The 18,169-nt window shown below is 42.3% G+C and overlaps 1 protein-coding gene across 1 annotated transcript in view; it reads left to right on the forward strand.

Moving 5' to 3' along the window:
* PAPPA (pappalysin 1) overlaps nucleotides 1-18,169 on the forward strand; it is a 249,896-nt gene that overhangs the window by 82,950 nt on the left and 148,777 nt on the right. Inside the window, exons 6-7 of the mRNA XM_081847429.1 lie at nucleotides 877-998; nucleotides 9,591-10,098. Coding sequence (XP_081703555.1) covers nucleotides 877-998; nucleotides 9,591-10,098 — 630 coding nt within the window. The remainder of the gene's footprint in view (nucleotides 1-876; nucleotides 999-9,590; nucleotides 10,099-18,169) is intronic.

The following is an 18,169-nucleotide window of genomic DNA, read 5'->3' on the forward strand; positions in this document are numbered from 1 at the left end:
ATCACCTAGGTGGCTGTCATTTCCTCAGTTCCAGCGATCGCTATCTCTTTAATTCTTCCACAATGGCAGTGATTTGTGTGGTACAAACTTCTTGATCTAAGGAGGAGATTGGGAAGCCCTCTTGGACGTTCATGTGACTGGCTTGCTGGCTTTTAATTTCCCTTGCAAATGCCTGCGTCTCTAGCGCATAAGGAAGGGACCCAGAGCTTCCAAAGTAGTGAAATATACCCCATTCCTCTCATTTTCGAAGTTGCACTTCAAGTCTCCATGCTTTGAATGGAAAGGCAATTCCTTTAATGAGCATGAGGTGTCCTTTCCAAATGTGTGTTTGGAGGCAAATTGCTTGATGAAACCAAAACTTGTTTTGCAGTTCTTTAAGAGCATGTCCAGAAAGGTATGACTGATGCTTTCTAAAGGAGGGAACCTAACTTACCTGGGATTGGTATCAGATAAGCCCCAATTTAGTAATATTTTTTTAGAAAGTTAACGAGCACCAAAGGTGCAGGCATAGGGTTAAAAGAAGCTTGCAAACCTTGGTTCACAGGGCAGTCCTGGTTAGGGCCCACCCCAAGGTACACATGACCATAATACTAGGGGTGTATAACTAGAAGCTCTCTAGTTGTTGCTGGACTACAGCTCCCATCATCTCTCAGCACTGGCTGTGCTGGGGGAAGTTGGATTCCAAGCACAGATAAATTTATATGGAAGGGCAAATTGCATCTTTTCTGCCTCTTTCTCCGGTGTGCCATATCAAGAGGCGAGGTGGGAGGGTTAAGTGATCTTCAACTTGTTATCTTGTCCCATTTTATTCCATTGAATTCAACTGTTACTAAGTTGGTGCGTTTTCTTTCTTTTTCTTATTTCCTGGCCTCCTAGAGAAGTGGGATCAGCCTGTGATCTCTGCGTGGAAGGCAGGACCCTTGTGCAGTATGCATTCAGAGCCTCATCACCGATGCCATGTGACCCATCCGGACACTGGAGTCCCCGTGAAGCAGAAGGTGACCTCACTCTGGGGGAAGGGAAATGGACAAGAAGCAAAGTGGAGGGTGGTTGTGACAACAGTGGAGGAGGAAGGAAGAGAAGACCAAGCAAGAGAACAAGAAAAATGAAAAAATAATATAGTTTGAATGATAGCAGAGAATTTCATAATTAGCAGGTTTGAGGCACAAATTTGTCTTGCTTATACAGTAGTGCTTGACTGTCTCGTGAGACAAGGACCATTGCTGCCCAGACACGAAGCGGTGGTGATGTTTACTTTGTTTTGTTTGAGCCAAGATTAGTGTCCAGGACTCTCAGCGAGATTCTTAAATCAATTTAATATAGTGCAACCCACATTATGAATGTAAAGTTGTCAGGGAAGGAAGGTTACCTCCCCCCCCACACACACATGCACAGATGTAAATAAGCATAACTGACAAGTCATTTCTATGTCCAAACTGAAATACAGGGTTGTGTGTGTGTGTTGCCCATTGCTAAATAATATTCAAGGTATGTCAAAATTTCATCTCACACTTTTACCGGTCGGTGGTTCGAATCCCCGCAACGGGGTGAGCTCCCATTGCTCAGTCCCACCTCCTGCCAACCTAGCAGTTCAAAAGCAGGTCAAAGTGCAAGTAGATAAATAGGTACCACTCTGGCGGGAAGGTAAACGGTGTTTCCGTGCGCTGCTCTGATTTTGCCAGAAGTGGCTTAGTCATGCTGGCCACATGACCCAGAAAAAACTGTCTGTGGACAAACGCTGGCTCCCTCGACCTGTAAAGCGAGATGAGCGCCACAACCCCAGAGTCGTTCGCAACAGGACTTAATTGTCAGGGGTCCCTTTACCATTACCTTTATGTCCCCTATTAACGTGTATGGGGCGAGGATTTTGGCCCATCTGTAATATAATTATCACCCCCACCATTGTTTTATTTGAACACTTGCTGCTTTCAGGAAGTCAGGAAAGTTTTGTGACTGCTGTATGTTAGAGGTTTTCCACTTGTTGCTTACTTTACTAAACTGTAAGAGATAGTTGAAGGTTCCCCTGCTTTTAACTGGGTTTTTTTAAGCTTCACGCACATATATAGCAAGTTTCTCCAATACCTCCCAGCCTAGTAGTACTCTCTATTGTAGAGTTGGAAAGGACATCAAAGGTAATTTAGTCCAAACCCCTGCAGTGCAGGAATTATTGGTTAGATTTGGTTTAGAAGGGGGGGGGGAATACTAGATATGGTAAAATAAAATAGTTCTCTGTATGTCTAGATACAGGTTTGGAGCAAGTATTTGGTGAAAGAGCCCCAGTAGAGATTTAAAATAACAAAATATGCAGCAAAGTAAAACATGGGATTATAGGCTATAAGACCTTTAAAATATCCCCTTCTAAGTCGCTTCCAAAGCTCCCCACTTCCCTTAGCATAGAAAGAAACCACATGTTTGGTAAGTTTAAAAAGGTTTACAAACTCTTCAAAGGTCAGGATCATGTACTTTTCCATATGGCAGCAAGAAAAGACAGGTAATATACCATAAGTATAAGGATAGTAGTTTATAAATTATTTGTATAGAAACACCAAGATGGCTTGCTTAAACCACATGGTCTAAGCTTGGACATCCAGTAAACCAAATGAAGCTTTCGCTTCTTGGAAGAATATCAGCGGTCAAAATTAATATCTTACCGAAAATGATCTTTTCGTTCCAAGCTCTACCAGTGATTAAAGGCACCAGCTATTTTAAACAATGGGAAAATTACATTACTAATTTCATATGGGGGGGGGGGCAGAGAGAGAGAACGGGATGACAGGATTAAATATAAAATATTAATTGATGCAAAGAACAGGGGGGATTTGGGCTCCCAGACCTGAAAATGTACCATGTCTTTGTTGAATGAAAGATTGGGTGGAGCTGAAAAACATAAGCATCCTGGATCTAGAAGGATTTGATCTGATGTACGGATGGCACGCCTACGAATATTACGACAAAGCCAAGGCCCACAAGGGATTTCACAATCATGTGATCAGAAAGAGCTTCTACAGTGTCTGCGGGGGGGGGGGGACAAAGAGCACATTGGTGGATATCTCCCATCGAGCAGTGGCAATAAAAAACCAAACATGAACAAGATCTGGGGCACATATAAGGACCTCCTTGAGCAGAGGGAGGGCAGTTTAGGATTAAAGAGAAGAGAAGAGGTACAAAACTGGGTCTCAGACTGGTTCCAATATTTTCACCTAAATGAGGTCTTTAGGAAGGGCAAAGAAAATGGCTTTCTAGATGGGAGTTCAGAATTTAAGAAAGGAATATTGGAAAACAATCCAAAATTAATATCTAAACTCTATTAAATCTTTCTGGAGTAGGGAACAAAAGCCAAAATGGTTAAGGCTGCAATGATGCATTGGGCCATAGATATGGACCACAATATCAAAATCTCAGCCTGGGAAAAATTCTGGGATAAAACAATGAACTTTTCAGCTTGCAACTTGATAAAGGAAAATATAGTAAAAAATGGCCTAAAGGTGGTACATGACACCCTCCAAATTGGTTTAAATGTATGAAAGAAGCTCTAAACTCTGTCTGAAATGTGCAGAGGCTGAGGAATCCTTCATTCATATGTGGTGGCACTGTAAGTACGCCCAAGAGTACTGGGAGATGGTGTACAATTAACTCAAAAAAATCCTTAAAATTACATTTTCAAAACCCCCCGAAGCCCTCTTACTAGCAATCATTAGCAATGAGAGCAAAAGCAAAGGCGCACATCTTTCTCTATGCAACAGTGGCGGCCAGAGTAGTTTATGCTAGAAGTTGGATGGAAAAAACCCAATTCCATTGAAAGACCAATGGCTGTATAAATTGTTAGAATTTGCTGAACTTTCCAACTTAACAGCCAAAATAAAAGATCAAGATGGAAAAAAGACGAAGGGCAAATGGTACTCTTTTGGGGAATACTTAAATATTGAAATCAATCTGAAAGTAGGGGTGATCGTATGAAGAACTGCTAAAAACAAGGAGAGGCAACAAGGGGAACAGGAGGGTGGAATAAAAAACTGATATGCAGCTTAGCTAGGAATACCAAGAACGCTACGGAAGGTAAGGTTGGGAAGTCAGTATAGAAATTATGTTGGATGGTGAAATATGATGTGTAAACATGACAACTGGAAAAATGCATAAATAATAAATAAATTTAAAAAGAAAATAACATAAAACCAACTATATTATTTTGTGTTATTTTATGCAGTTTTAGGTACAATTTCCCTTTATGTACTTGTTTTTATGCCTATTACTTTGTCTGGGAACCACATCACATAATTCAGGGAGTTATGAAAACTACCTGCTTTTCAGTTCATGTATGGTTTTGGAAAGGATAAATTAGTAGGTTGTGTGTTTTTTTAAAAAAATGCAAACAGAATCAAAATTGCCCCCCTCCCTATCTTGTTGTAATGGATTTCTTTTTTAAAAAAAATAATTATTGATTGTTCAAAATTGTTCCAATAACAGCCTCATTATAACATTATCAATTTTATCCAATTAATACAATTATTAATGGCAATTATTCAAATGTCAAATTATAAAATTTAATTAAACTGCCCCCCCTCATATGCTATAGTTGATGAGTTCATTCTTCTATATTTTTTCTGCGTTCCAAAATTTTAATAATTTTCATTCCATTCCAGATTTTTGTGATTTCAATTTGTGTTGTTATAATAGGTAATTTATAAAATTTCAAGTGAGGAACTTTAGCTGTAATCCTTATTCTTTCCTGCACGTGACAATGTTTTCCATGATGTTTCCCATCCATATATTCTTTCCCATCCATATATCCTTTATTCCATATATCCCTTATATTCCTTTATTCCTATATTTCCCATCCATATATCCTTTATTCCTGCAATTGTTGATGATTTCCATCATGTCTCAGGAGAAGCTGTTATCTCACAGTTTCCAAAAGTCATTGCATCGCTTCGTCCATTGATTCGGCTTCCAGTAAGGAAGCTGTCTTTGCCATTTTTCCAGCCTAGGAAGAACGGTCTGAATCTGGACTGCAGATAGTTAATCCAAAAACTGCTATTCTCACAGCTGGTAGACTTTTTTCCTCTCTACTGCTGATTTATGGCCATTTATCCTTATCTCAAACATATTCCTTTGTGGATAATGAAGGTTGGGGAAGATTTTGCTCTACATTTTCATAGCATAGCATTTCTTTTCTCCTTCCCTCTCAGTTCCTTTCTGTCGCACATGCAGTTCCAATTTTGTTAAATTCCATATTATTTTCCAATTTCTTCCATCTTCACTTGTGCAAATATTTGTTAATAAAACTTGCATTCAGGGGGCGGGGGTGTTGGGAAAAACAAATATAGAGAAAAACCTTAAGTAAGCAAACCGTGGGCTCCCCTCCCCACCATTGTCTCTTTCACCGAATGAAATCTGCTCTCAATCCAAAACGTTTACATCTTTGTAGCTGGGTTGTTTTTGCAGTTTCTTATCTCAACGTCTCTGCCTGTAGTTTACTCCAGTTAAGTCCAATTAACAGGATAACCTGTGCTTCCAGGAACGGGATCGGGAGGGGGTCACGGCACCTGGAGTGCTCCGTGGTCTCAATGCCTTTGCCTGCCCTCACGTTCCATGGGGAAGCGAGTGTCAGACCACCAGGCAAACTGTGGATTAGAGCCTGGTTCCTCTTCCAACCAAAGAGGAATGCAGATAATGAAATTCCCCCATCATTATCTGATTTTCTCCATCTGTCTCTTTCCCATTCCTGGAGAGAGAGACTCCGTTCCTGGCACACTGGAAACAGGAAGCCCTGTAATGGTTTTCTTTTTGTTGGCGTTGGCTGGGAATATGGTCAGTCCACTGGGAGCTGTGTGTCCTTCTATTTGTACATTAGAACCTTGTGCATCTTGGATAGTGAAATCAGCAAAAGCTGAGCTGGGTATTTGGACCTCAGAGGTTGTTGATGCCTCCTTGAGGGAAGATGTGGTCCTCACTTGTCAGAAAGATGTGCTGGTGAAACCACTTTTGAATAATCCAAATTAGAATCCCAGAGTAATGAGCAACTACCACATGGTTTCAAATATATCTTTTGGGGGGTGCTAGAGTGGGTGTTGGCTTTTCAGCTTCAGGTAGTCCTGGACTGGATCCATTCCAGCTTAGTTTCAGGATGTATTTTTGGGACAGAAACAGACTTGGTAGCCCTGAAAGATAACTTGTGTGACAGCTTAGGCTAGGGGAGTGCCCGGACTTCTCAGCAGTTTTTGATACAATGGACCATTATATCCTTCTGGACTGCTTCTCTTGATTTGGCTTCGGAAGCCCTGTCTCCCCTGTTCTGAGCTACAAATGATTTTGCAGGTGCCTTCTTTCTTCGTCAACTCTCTTCTGATTCACAAAGCAAACCTTATTGATTTCCCTCACATATCAACACAGGCAGCTTTCTTCCGCCTGCTCTGCCCAAACCCACTTTTGCTTTTGCAATGCAAATTTTATCGATTTAGTAGATCTAAGCATAGCTTTCTTCCCAACAATGCTTGCTCAGTTCTGAGGGTTTTTTAAAATAGAGTGGGCAACCCTGACCCACACAGCAGAGGACACACATGAGGTGATGTTTTCTATGGGGGGAAAGGGGCACGTCTCCCCCCAATTTCCTGCTGTAGTTGATTCTAGGGTTCAATCCCTAGCATCTCCAGGTAGAGCTGGGGAAAACTCTTGGTCTGAAATCCTGTAGAGCTGCTGCCAGTCAGTGTAGACTGTACTGAGCTAGATAGACCAATGGGCTGTCTGATAGGAAGATTCTTACGTTTCAAAAGGCCTTTCTCATTGCTGCTGCTGTTAGTAGTATTAATAACAGTAATAGTATTTTAAAAGAGATTTTGAACTGCTTTCTTGTAGGGTATGCAATGTTACCTTAATTTGGCCAAGAATATCCTTTGCATCTCAGTAGTCCATGTTTTGTTCCTCCCACTTCTTGGCTGTGAATAAAGGTTTCACACAGATATTGTATGCTGTTGGTCTCAAAAAACAACTAAACTCTGGACAACATTTCCAGCAAACTAGTTTTTGGAAGAAACTGATTTTCTGGATCCATTTCAATTGGGGTTTAGGTCCGGTTTTAGCACAGAAACTGCTTTGGTTACCCTGAATGATGATCTCTTATTGAGAGAGAGGCAAGGGAAACATGTCCCTGTTAATTCTTCTCGACCTCTCAACAGCTTTCAATACCATTAACCATGGTATCCTTCTGGAGTGACTGTCTGAACTAGGGGTGGGTGGCACCGCTTTGTGGTGGTTCCAGTCCTACTTGGATGGTTGTTTCCAGAAGGTGTTGCTTGGGGGATGCTTTTCAGTCCCATGGAACCTTCAATGTGTGGTTCCAGAGGGCTCAATCCTATCCCCCATGTTGTTTAACATCTACATGAAACCTTTTTAAAAGCAGGAGTGATGAAGTCATCTGATGGAACACAAGGGCAATTGATGGACACCTCTTTTTCTGGCAAAGTGAATGAAGTGATAGCGAGGAATTACAGTATGGTCCTTTCCTTTCATGGATGGTTTGCCTTTCTAATAAAAAGCTTAAGGTTTCATTTCACCTGCTGAATGATGTTTTCTTGAAGTTCAGTGGGTGGTATTCAGCTGAGCTTTGTTCCAATTGAAATTAATTAATGTCATTAAGTTAGCACCATCCATTTTAGTGGGTCTATTCTGAATAAAACTGAGTTGAATACCACCCAATGTGTTTTGCAAGTTTAACATAAACTGTGATTGGGAGTGGGGGTGGTCTTCCAGGTGCAACAACTCCTATCATCCTTGACCATTGGCCATGCTGGTGGGGTGTTGGGAGTTGGAGTCCAGCAACATCTGGAAGCCATGGGCTCCTCATCCCTGCTGTGCAAATTTACCTGGGATTAAATCCATTGAGCTCAAAAGAGCCTGCTCCTAGTGGACCCACATAGTATTGCATTATAAGACAGTTGAAGCTCAGAGCTCCCACAGTGGGAGGCAGAACACTTGACACATCTGTGGCCCTCTGGATGTTGTTGGGATGTATCCCTACAGCCTAGAGCTGATGGGATCTGGAGTCCAACAACATCCACAGGACCACACATTCCCCATCTGTGGCACTGGAGATGTGGTACAGCCCCAAACACAGACAGACCTTTTCAGTGAGGAATAGGTCTAACTAGTTTGTCATGGCATGAGCTTTCATAAGGAAGAGTGATCCTGCTCCAAATAAATCGAGTCACTGTTGCATGCTATCTCTTTGTGACCAAGCCTTCACTGCCTCATTCATATTTTGCAAAAAGAAAAGAAAAGCAAATGCGAGAAGATAACATTTCCTTTCCACTGTTGTATTTGGCTGCATTGTCCTTTTCCACTTGTTTCAGTTTAATGTTGTTTTTATCTGCTTGTTACCAATCCTTTGCTAGCTTCTGTTGCATTTTCTTATTGCACTCCAGTCTTTTTAGCTTTGGAAGGGCAGGGGAGACAAATGAGGGACACATCAGAGTAATCTATGAAAAATCATGCACGGTCATGGAAAAAGTGAACAGGAGGGATGGGGGAGAAATTTTGTTTTGTTACTCCCTAATTTTCTCTTCCCATAACAGTATGTGAACTGAAACACCACAGTCACGCTTTGAAACTCACACTTCTCCAAATTTTGCAAAGCAATTCTACAGTCAAACAGTGTTTACAATTAACTCCCCACCAGTTCTAAAGACAAATGATTGTTTCATCAGACAAAGGTCTGGCTATAGAGGAGCATTTCTTCCATGTGCCTAAAGATATGTAACAAAGGCACCTGGGGAGCCGCCCTGGGGAGAGCATTCCACCTACAGGGAGCTACCACAGAAAAGTTTTGTTCCTGTGTTATCACCCTCCAGACCCCTCGTGGAGGGGGCACATGAAGAAGGGTCTCAAGCAGTGTTACTGAAAACCAGATATGAAAGTGAATTGGGTTAGAGGAGGAATTCAGTTCAGTTCGTGTTTCAGTACAAAACCTCCTAACAGAAATGCAACTAGCCTTTGACACTGGATGTGCATATTTTTATGGCCCACTTTATTTCTGTAATTATAAATTGTTTTAAACTGTTTCTGTTATTCTGTTCTAATGTTGTGTTTTAATTTGTAACCTGCCCTGGGACATTCGGATGAAGGGCAGATAATAAATTTAATAATAATAATAAATAATATGTACAGATTAACAAAAATAGCATACATAATAAATTATATTCTGCATTCAGAAAAGTATATATTAAGAGAAATTCACACTAAAATGCTGATGAATTTTCACGATGACTTTTTATTGCAAACTGATCCAGAAATGAGGAGAACTGAACTGGGGTTTGGAAATATGGGAATATGAGAAAAACTGAAATTGACTGGCTTCTTCTTCCCTAGTGGATAGAGAGTTTTTTCTTCCAATGCAATAACACAATACTTGAGGTTGTCCAAGGAAATTGATGGTCAAAGGAAAGAAGTTTGTGGCCCATCAGTGTCCCATGGAAATTCTTCTTTATACAACATATAAATTACATTGTGGAAACTGAAATTTCGGGTTTCCAGTTTTATAAGACCGATGCAGTGTTGAGGTGTTGTCTTCAACTTTACATTTTCTTTATGCTTTCAAGGTCCCCCTGATGTGGAACAGCCGTGCAAGGCCAGTGTTAGAACTTGGAGCCCCAATTCAGCAGTCATCAAGCAAACCATCCCTCCTGCCTGTCCCGAACCCCAGGGCTGCTACCTGGAGCTAGAGTTTCAGTACCCGGTAATCCCAGAGTCTCTGACCATATGGGTGACCTATGTCTCTGATGACTGGCATTTCAGCGAAGCGGTGAATGACATCAAACTCTTAATGGTCAGTGGGCGGAACATATCCCTTGGCCCTCAGAACTTCTTCTGTGATGTCCCCATGACCATCAGGCTGGACTCCAAGAAGGTGAATGAAGAAGTTTGTGGCATCCAAATCTACACTTTGGATGAACAACTGGAGATTGATGCCGCCATGATAAGCTCGGTCCCTCAGAGCAAGCAGTGTGCCAACTGCCGACCTATCTGGTACAAAGTAGCCCGGGACCCTCCCTTTCAGAAGGGCTCTCCATTCATCATCTCAGATCTCAGCCGGAAATTCACGGACACGTAAGTACTGATAGCGCAAAGGCAAACAGTTCTTGATTTTATCTGTTGGCGCAAAGCTTTGATCTGAGAACACTTCAGAAATGTGTGATTGTGGTCACCACAAGCAGGACCTGCAACAAAATGTTATAGCATTCCTGTTCAGTGTTCCACCCACCCGGACATGCCCTGTTCTAGGATACTCCATGAATTCCTCCTCCCATCTTTTTGTGCTCACCCAGTCCTGATTGTGCTGTTTGGATTCCACCCCCTTCATTTACAATGTTATTTTTTCGTACTTCAGCAAACCTTCTGTTCCCCCAAAACCTGCTGACACTTCCCTCCTCTGCACAAATGATGTTGGTTTATCTATGTAAGGAGCCACACTTCGAGAAATGAATTATATTATTATAAGCAGTGAAATGTACTCCACCAGGCATCCGTATGTGGCCCTCAGAATTCCCCCCCCCCCCATTTGAATGGAATGAGTGTGTGTGTGTAAGAACTAGCCTTCTGTGCAAAGGTAGAATTTACATGCTTTGTTCCATCCACTTTTGCCTCTGTCCCCCGTCTGCCACTGGCCAAAAGGGAATTTGGCTCTCAGGCTAAAAAAAAAGTGGCTTCCCCACCACTGGAATATATTATGGTAATAATTGCAAGCCAGTTTTCTGCTTAAAGAATACCATGTGACTTGCATCAAGAGAGGCAATGAAGAATGGCATTCTGAGGACCTGTTTGAAGGACAGGGTAGGCATATCTTCGATAAACAAGTATGGTTTGATCTAAGCTGGGAAGTAGCTGGGATCCAGTGAGAATATTGGATGTTAATGATGCCATAGGGTTATACCCAAATTTGATTGGTGCAGAAGCACCAGAACAGTTAAAATTTCTCCTTGTCCTATCTACAATTTCCCTGATAGTACATACCAACATCTATACATTTCCTACAATGTCAACAGGGAGAAGGGTTAAACCTCCCTCTCCAAAAGCTATTCCTCTAATCAAATTCACAGCCCCTCCCCCTGCCCCAGTGGTTTCCTTTAGGGGAGGAAATGAGTGTGCTTGTACGGTGTCAGATTCTGTGCTTTGGGATAAATTCTTCTGAGGCAGGAGAGCATGTGCATCAGGCCCCTCTCCAGATGGCCTGTTTGGTGGGCATTTGTCCCCTGATTTGTTTGTGCAAGTTTTGAAGGGACATTAGAAGACTGTTTACTGAGCATTCATTCTGATTTTTTGTGGGCCCCATAGCCCCCCCCCAAAGAAACATTCCATGCATATGCAGTCAAACAGTGAGTTTGTAAGCAGTTTTGAACTGGTTACAACAGTTGGGTATCTTCTGCTCTCTGTCTTAACAGATTGTCTCAGAGTGAGCCATGGGTGAGAGGACAACATTGTCCTTTCCAGCGTACTGAATAAACACATGTAATACAGTTTCAAAATCATCTTTGGTCTTTGCATTCTGAGCATTGTAGGATGCTTCATTGGTTTCTGCATAACGGCTAGATTCCATATTCTATTTTTTAAATATATATATAGTATTTTATTAAGTTTTACAAGAGAAAACAATACAAAAGAAAAACAATACATAACAAACATACAACAAACATCAAAACACCAACCAATACAAACAGTTAAAACACAACAAAAAAGAAAAAATATAACAGAAGCAAAAATAAATAAATAAGAAATTTAACAAAAAAAGAAAAAAAGAAAAAAACCTCTTTTCAAATTCTTATCATTCATACACTTATTTTCCTGACTTCCACCCACTTCCCTTTCTTGTATTCCACATTAAAATTAATTAGCAAATTCATTCTTATTAGTTTTATCCTTAAATAATTTCCCTCACGTATTATACTTTCCCAATTTTCATCCAATATCTATCCCTTCTTTCATACTCTTATTTCCCTCATTTACTAGAAACCCTTCATTTCATTTCAATGTCATCAGCATTCAAAAATTTTACAGTGTTTTTGTAAGTAGGTTTTAAACTTCTTCCAATTTTCTTCCACCCTCTCTTCTCCTTGATCTCGTATTCTGCCGGTCATTTCTGCCATTTCCATGTAGTCCATCACTTGCATCTGCCATTCTTCCAAGGTGGGTAGATCTTGTGTCTTCCAATGCTTTGCAATAAGCATTCTTGCTGCTGCTGTGGCGTACATAAAGAAAGTCCTATCCTTCTTTGTCACCAATTGGCCGACCATGCCCAGGAGAAAGGCCTCTGGTTTCTTTGGGAAGATATACTTAAATACCTTTTTCATTTCATTATAAATCATCTCCCAGAAAGCCTTAATCCTTGGGCACATCCACCAAAGGTGAAAGAATGTACCTTCAGTTTCCTTACATTTCCAGCATTTATTATCGGGCGAATGATAAATTTTTGCAAGCTTGACTGGGGTCATGTACCATCTGTAGATCATTTTCATAATATTCTCTCTTAAGGCATTGCATGCCGTAAATTTAATTCCAGTGGTCCATAACTGTTCCCAGTCAGCAAACATAATGTTATGTCCGACATCTTGTGCCCATTTTATCATAGCAGATTTTACCGTTTCATCCTCAGTATTCCATTTCAACAGCAAGTTATACATTCTTGACAATATCTTGGCATTGGGTTCTAACAGTTCTGTTTCTATCTTTGATTTTTCCACCTGGAAGCCAATTTTTTTGTCCTAGATTCCATATTCTAATTCCACAGTGCCTCTAGAGTTAAGTTGGTAGCTATTTTCTAATACTATATTAATATATTATATGACTTTTTGCCAAGTAATCATCCCACTGCCCCCTTTAAAGTACATTTTCCTGACACTTTCCTTATTGCCAAAAGTACACACACACACACACACACACACACACACAATTTGGGTGGGGGGAGTGGAGTTGTTGCGCAGGACTGCCAAATCAACTGAGCAACCTGCACTTGCTGGTATGTGATTGAATCCCACCCATAAATTGCAAAAGTCTGAAAGTACCCTATTCCTCAAAAAGCCCCTTTCATGTTAAATCCATCAGGGGTTACTGAACCAAGATCTGAAGTACACCAAATTTCAGCTGTGTGCCCTTCAGCCAGTGGCATGGCTCCTTTCTGTGTAGTTTGCAGCTGCAAGCCAGCGCTGAAAGGTTGGAGCAAAGCGCCCTTGGAGAGGCCACAGTCAAGTCTGCCTCTTGCTGACTTGCATTTGGCTCTGGGTCAAACCTCTGTGCACAGAGGCTTGAGATAACATGACCCCCTGCCTTGGGCAAAAAGAAGCATGATCTCCAATCTCCACTGAATGTGGTCAATTTGCTAGAGCTCATCCCCACAGCTGCCTCTTGCTATTGCATTCCTTCCCACTCATCCATCTCCAGAATCTGTCAGTCTGTCTTCTTGTTTTCCCCCCTGAAGCCCTGCTAGCCAGAGAAACATTCTGACTCTCAAACATTCAGATGTGGCTGCCAGGTCCACCTGCTGGGGGCTGGGGATTAAAGTAAATTTAATGGCATGCAGCCCCACCCAAAATGAAACACAGAGCTTTGAGGAGATCTTAGCGCTGCTTCTTTTCATAGGAACATAAGAAGATATCTTATACAAGGCTGGGCCACCAGAACCATCGTATCTAGCACTGTCTATTCTAGCGTGGGGAACCTTTTTTTCCCTGTTGGGGGTCATGTTCCCTTGGGGAAAATCTCTTGGGGGCCACATATGGGTGGTGGGTGGGAACAGAGTCATAAGGGGGCAGGGCATCCCATTCTTCCCCCTCTGCCACCATTTCCTCTCTTTTCTGCCCCTCTATCTTGCCACCCCCACACTCTTTTTGCCATCCCTTCTCTCCCTTTGCCCTCTCCCTTTCCACCACCTGCCTCCCCATTCTTTCATTTTTTTCCTGCTAGTGTATTCTTTCCTTTTTTTTCCTGCCACCCACTTCTCTCTCTTTTCCCCTCTTACTTCATTTCTTTTGGGGGAAAGGCTGGAGCTACTGGCAGAACATATTTCTATGTGGGGAGTCCCTCGATCCTCAGCATCTCTCATGTAGGACTGTGATTATTTTCCCCCATCTGAAACCCAGAAGAGCCACTGCTACTCAGTCAAAGCAATACTTTGTTAGATGGACCAATGGGTCTGATTCAGTATAAGGCAGCTTCTTCTTAGAGAAAGGGCTGTAATTCATTGGTACAGCATCTGCTTTGCATCCAGGTAGGGCCTGGAGTTTCCCTGTTTGAAACCCTTTGGAGAGTTGCTGCCAGTCAACGTAGACCAGAGCTACATGGACCCAATGGTCTGACTCACTGGAAGACTGCTCCCCATGTTCCTTCATCCCTTGCTTCATTCAGGCAACCCCATTCATGCCTTGACCTAGAACAAGTCCTGCATTTCCTGATTTGTGTCTGGAGCAGAGTGCAATGTGTTGGTCCATTGGTTGCTGTGAGTTGTTGTTGTTGTTGTTGTTGGGGTTTTTTGGGGGGGGTTTGAGGCCAGTTGCAAATGTGATGGTAACAGTGGAGATTAAGTCAAGACACAAAGTCCCTCCCAAGGGAAGCATTGTGGAGCATCCTTTTGGAAGAGACACCTTATTCAACTTTCTACATGCAGCTCTGTCCCTCCCAAGGTAGAACAGATGTTTCTTCTTTTCTGATCTCTAACCTTGGTAAATCACCACCCACAGGGTGGGCTCAAGATGTTTTAGCACTCTAGACAAAACACCCCAATGCCCCTCCCCAATGCTGCCTATCTCCGTAGATCTGGGTCCCCAATCCCTCCCTGCCCTTGCTGCCAGGCCTATGCTGCTTCTAGACCTGTCAAGGCAACTGTACCCTCACCTGCAGCTGTGCCTCTGCTACCACCGTGACAATGGCAAGGGCAACAGGGCTGTGTTGGCAGTGTGGGTGAAGACCTGGCAGGGCCGACAAGAGTGCAGTGGTGGGGGAGAGGCATATGGATCTGCCTCCTGAAGCAAATGGTTTCACTTCACCTATTGGACAGGCCACCCCTGACCTTCCCTATTTCCCAACCCTGCTAACTGGGGGGCAAGAACCTTCTTAAAATGTTGTTAGTGTGACTTTCTCCCTCTGTCATCAGTAGTTCAGTCTTCAAACAGTGCATGGTTCTTGACACAGTGAATGGGCAAATGCTGCACTGCCTGGCAAACCTTGGTCTGCCCTCAGCTACTCATCACCTGCCTGCCTTCTTTTTTTCCAGCCAGTCCAGAGGGTGGCAGTGGCTGCTGGCTTCCTCTTCATTATTCCCCTTAAATAGATTAGCAAAACTAAATTTAGTTGGCCCTTGCTTTCATTGGCTCTGGCTTAGCTGAAAGGCCTTTGCTCAGCAACGGAGCACTTGCTTTGCATCTGCAAGGTACCAGGCTCAACACCCAGCTTCTCAAGGGAGGTCTGGGAGAGACTCATGCATAAAACCCCAGAGAGCCGGTGCCAGCCAGGGTAGACAAAACTGAGCCAGCTTTCTTTGTATTCCTAATGTTTGGTCTCCCTGCCTTCTGCCCCTACCAGTCCCAACCACTACACAGTTCAAAGCTAAATGCTGGGATTTGCTACCACAAGATTTGCAAAGCGCCACCAACTGGGACAGTGTCAAAAGGGAACTAGGAAAAATCATAGATGATCATGGGCGATCAATGGGCTTGTGGGCTTCCCAGACTCATCTGGGACCGGTTGACCTGTGGGATTGCCTTACCCCATATGTGCCCATTTCCCTGTTTTGATGTCTGCAACTGGCACTGTTGCAGGAAACTAACACCATAGTCTCCACATCGAAATGCATAGCTGGCCCCTGAGATCCCAGCCAACCCCACAGCCCTGTGGCTTTCCGCAGAGATCATGGCTGCATGTGGCCTGTTTTGCCCTCCTGTCCATCATTCACAGGAGACTGTAAAATCCAGGCATGGCTGTGTTAGTTTGATGCCCCTCTTGTGGGATCCAAATGTTCTTTGTCACTTTTGCCTTTTAAATCAACTTCATAGTGAAAAGAGGGGTGGGATGTGCATTTGTCTGGGTTGCAGGGGCAGAGAAATTGTTGTGTGTCTTTTGCACCTGTTCCCTCTCTAGCCTTGTCCAAATAAGTGAAAATGCAGCTGAAATAACAGGAGAGCAGAATAGCCGTCTGAGTTTTGACGTCTCTCCTTTGTTTACTGCATACTGCACTACTACCCTGTACCTCCAACACACGCAGAGCTTAGACTTCTGATTCAGACAAGGATTCCCTACATTATCCAAGTCAAGCTTCTCACAGCCTTTTGGCATTTTGTTTTAAACACACACACACACACACACACCCCAGAGAGAGAGAGAGAGAGAGAGAGAGAAGAAGAAGAAGAAGAAGAAGAAGAAGAAGAAGAAGAAGAAGAAGAAGACAAAAACAGAAAAATAGACCTAAAGATGTGAGGGCAGTCCCTAATTCATGTGTCCTAGAATCACCCTTCCCTCATTCAGGGATTGTAAGAAGTGTTTTGTTTTTGATACACTTCAAAGGACCAGTGGGAACACAGAAAATCCTCCCTGGAAATCCACAACTGCTACTGGCCTTACCCAACTAAGCTATTCTCAGAGTATTTATATATTTAAATGGTGGAGTTGTGGGGGGTTTTTTTTGGGGGGGTGACCATATAACAAGGTTGTGTACAATATAAAAACATCATAGAATCATAGAATTGTATAATTAGAAGGGACTGCAAGAGTCATCTAGTCTTTTAATGCAGGAATCACATCATATAATACAGTAGTACATTAGTACAACATCAATACTGTACTACATTAACATAAATAGAAACATCAATAAAGACTGGTTGGTTGAAAAAGAAAGAATCACATTGCAAAGGCATATCGGAAAAGAACAATTTTTAAAAGACATCTAAAATAAACGAGATGACTAATGCAGTAATTCTACTGGCAGGGAGTTCCACAGGGCAGGGCCTGCCACAATAAAGACTTGTCTCCTAGTAAAGACTGACCAAGTCTTGGATTTCAGTTGTAGTGTCACATAGTGATCAGATAGTCCTTAAGGTACTTTGGACACCAGTTGTGTAGGGCTTTATGAATTAGCACAAGATTCTTGAGCCTGGCCTGTTAAAATCATTGAAGTTAATAAACCTAAGTTTCTCATGTACATTAATGCTAATGTGAGTATGAGTATGAGTATGAGTAACATTTAAACCTACCTAATTAGAAATAATACCATCCTTTGAAATTTGCACTTTTTGCAGTTTTGCAATGCAGTTTTCCAGCCATCTGGTGTGTACAGAAATGCATCTACTAGGATAATGTGGGCATAGAAATGGATGCATTTGTGAAAGTCACTTACAAAAATGCAACATAAGATCACTTTCAAAGTTGTGTACATTGCATACAAAAATTGCATATAAAAATGTGTACATTAGGAGACATTCATGCTAAAATGCTGATGAGTTTTCTGGACTTAAACAAAAAGCATGAACAAACTGCTTTGGAAATGTAGAGAACTGAATTTAAGATTGGAAAAGTGAGAAACCGAGATAATACAAAATTGGCAGATTATTCCATCCCCCGCATATTGGCTATTTACCCATTGATGTCGAAAACCCCACTCCCAACAGCCACACACATACTGTTATTTTAAAGGAAAAAACCAGAGATGTTAAATCAAGGATGGGGGACCTGCCTCACCACCCAATATTTTTTGGACTTCAACTCGCATCAGTTTAAGTCAGCATTGTCAGGGACTATGGGATTTGAAATTCACTAGCTAGCATCTGAAGGGTCCCGATCCCTGTGACACAGAGACCTGTCAATTTCAGTTTCTCTCTCACACTCCCCCCCAAAAAATTAAATTTAGTTCTTGAGGGAGTCAGCATGGCAGAGGCAAACAGCACATCCTCCTTGCTGGTAATATGTTTCCCAGGCATTGTGCATTATGTGCCCACAAAGTTCTTCCCAAATTCTGAATCCCAGAATCCTTTGCTTGTTGCCTGCCACACTGGTTGATTGGGAGGCACATTTTAATCTGCATTGAAGCTTTACTTGGTTCATCACCCTGGTTACCTGATTAAAACTTAGTAGTACCAGTTTGTGTGTTTGAGGGAGGTGCTAATAACGCAAGAGAGCCTTGATTTAAGGACCCATTGGAAAG

This window comes from Podarcis erhardii, assembly GCF_964252035.2.
Source record: "Podarcis erhardii genome assembly, chromosome: Z".
NCBI classification, from domain to species: Eukaryota; Metazoa; Chordata; class Lepidosauria; order Squamata; family Lacertidae; genus Podarcis; species Podarcis erhardii.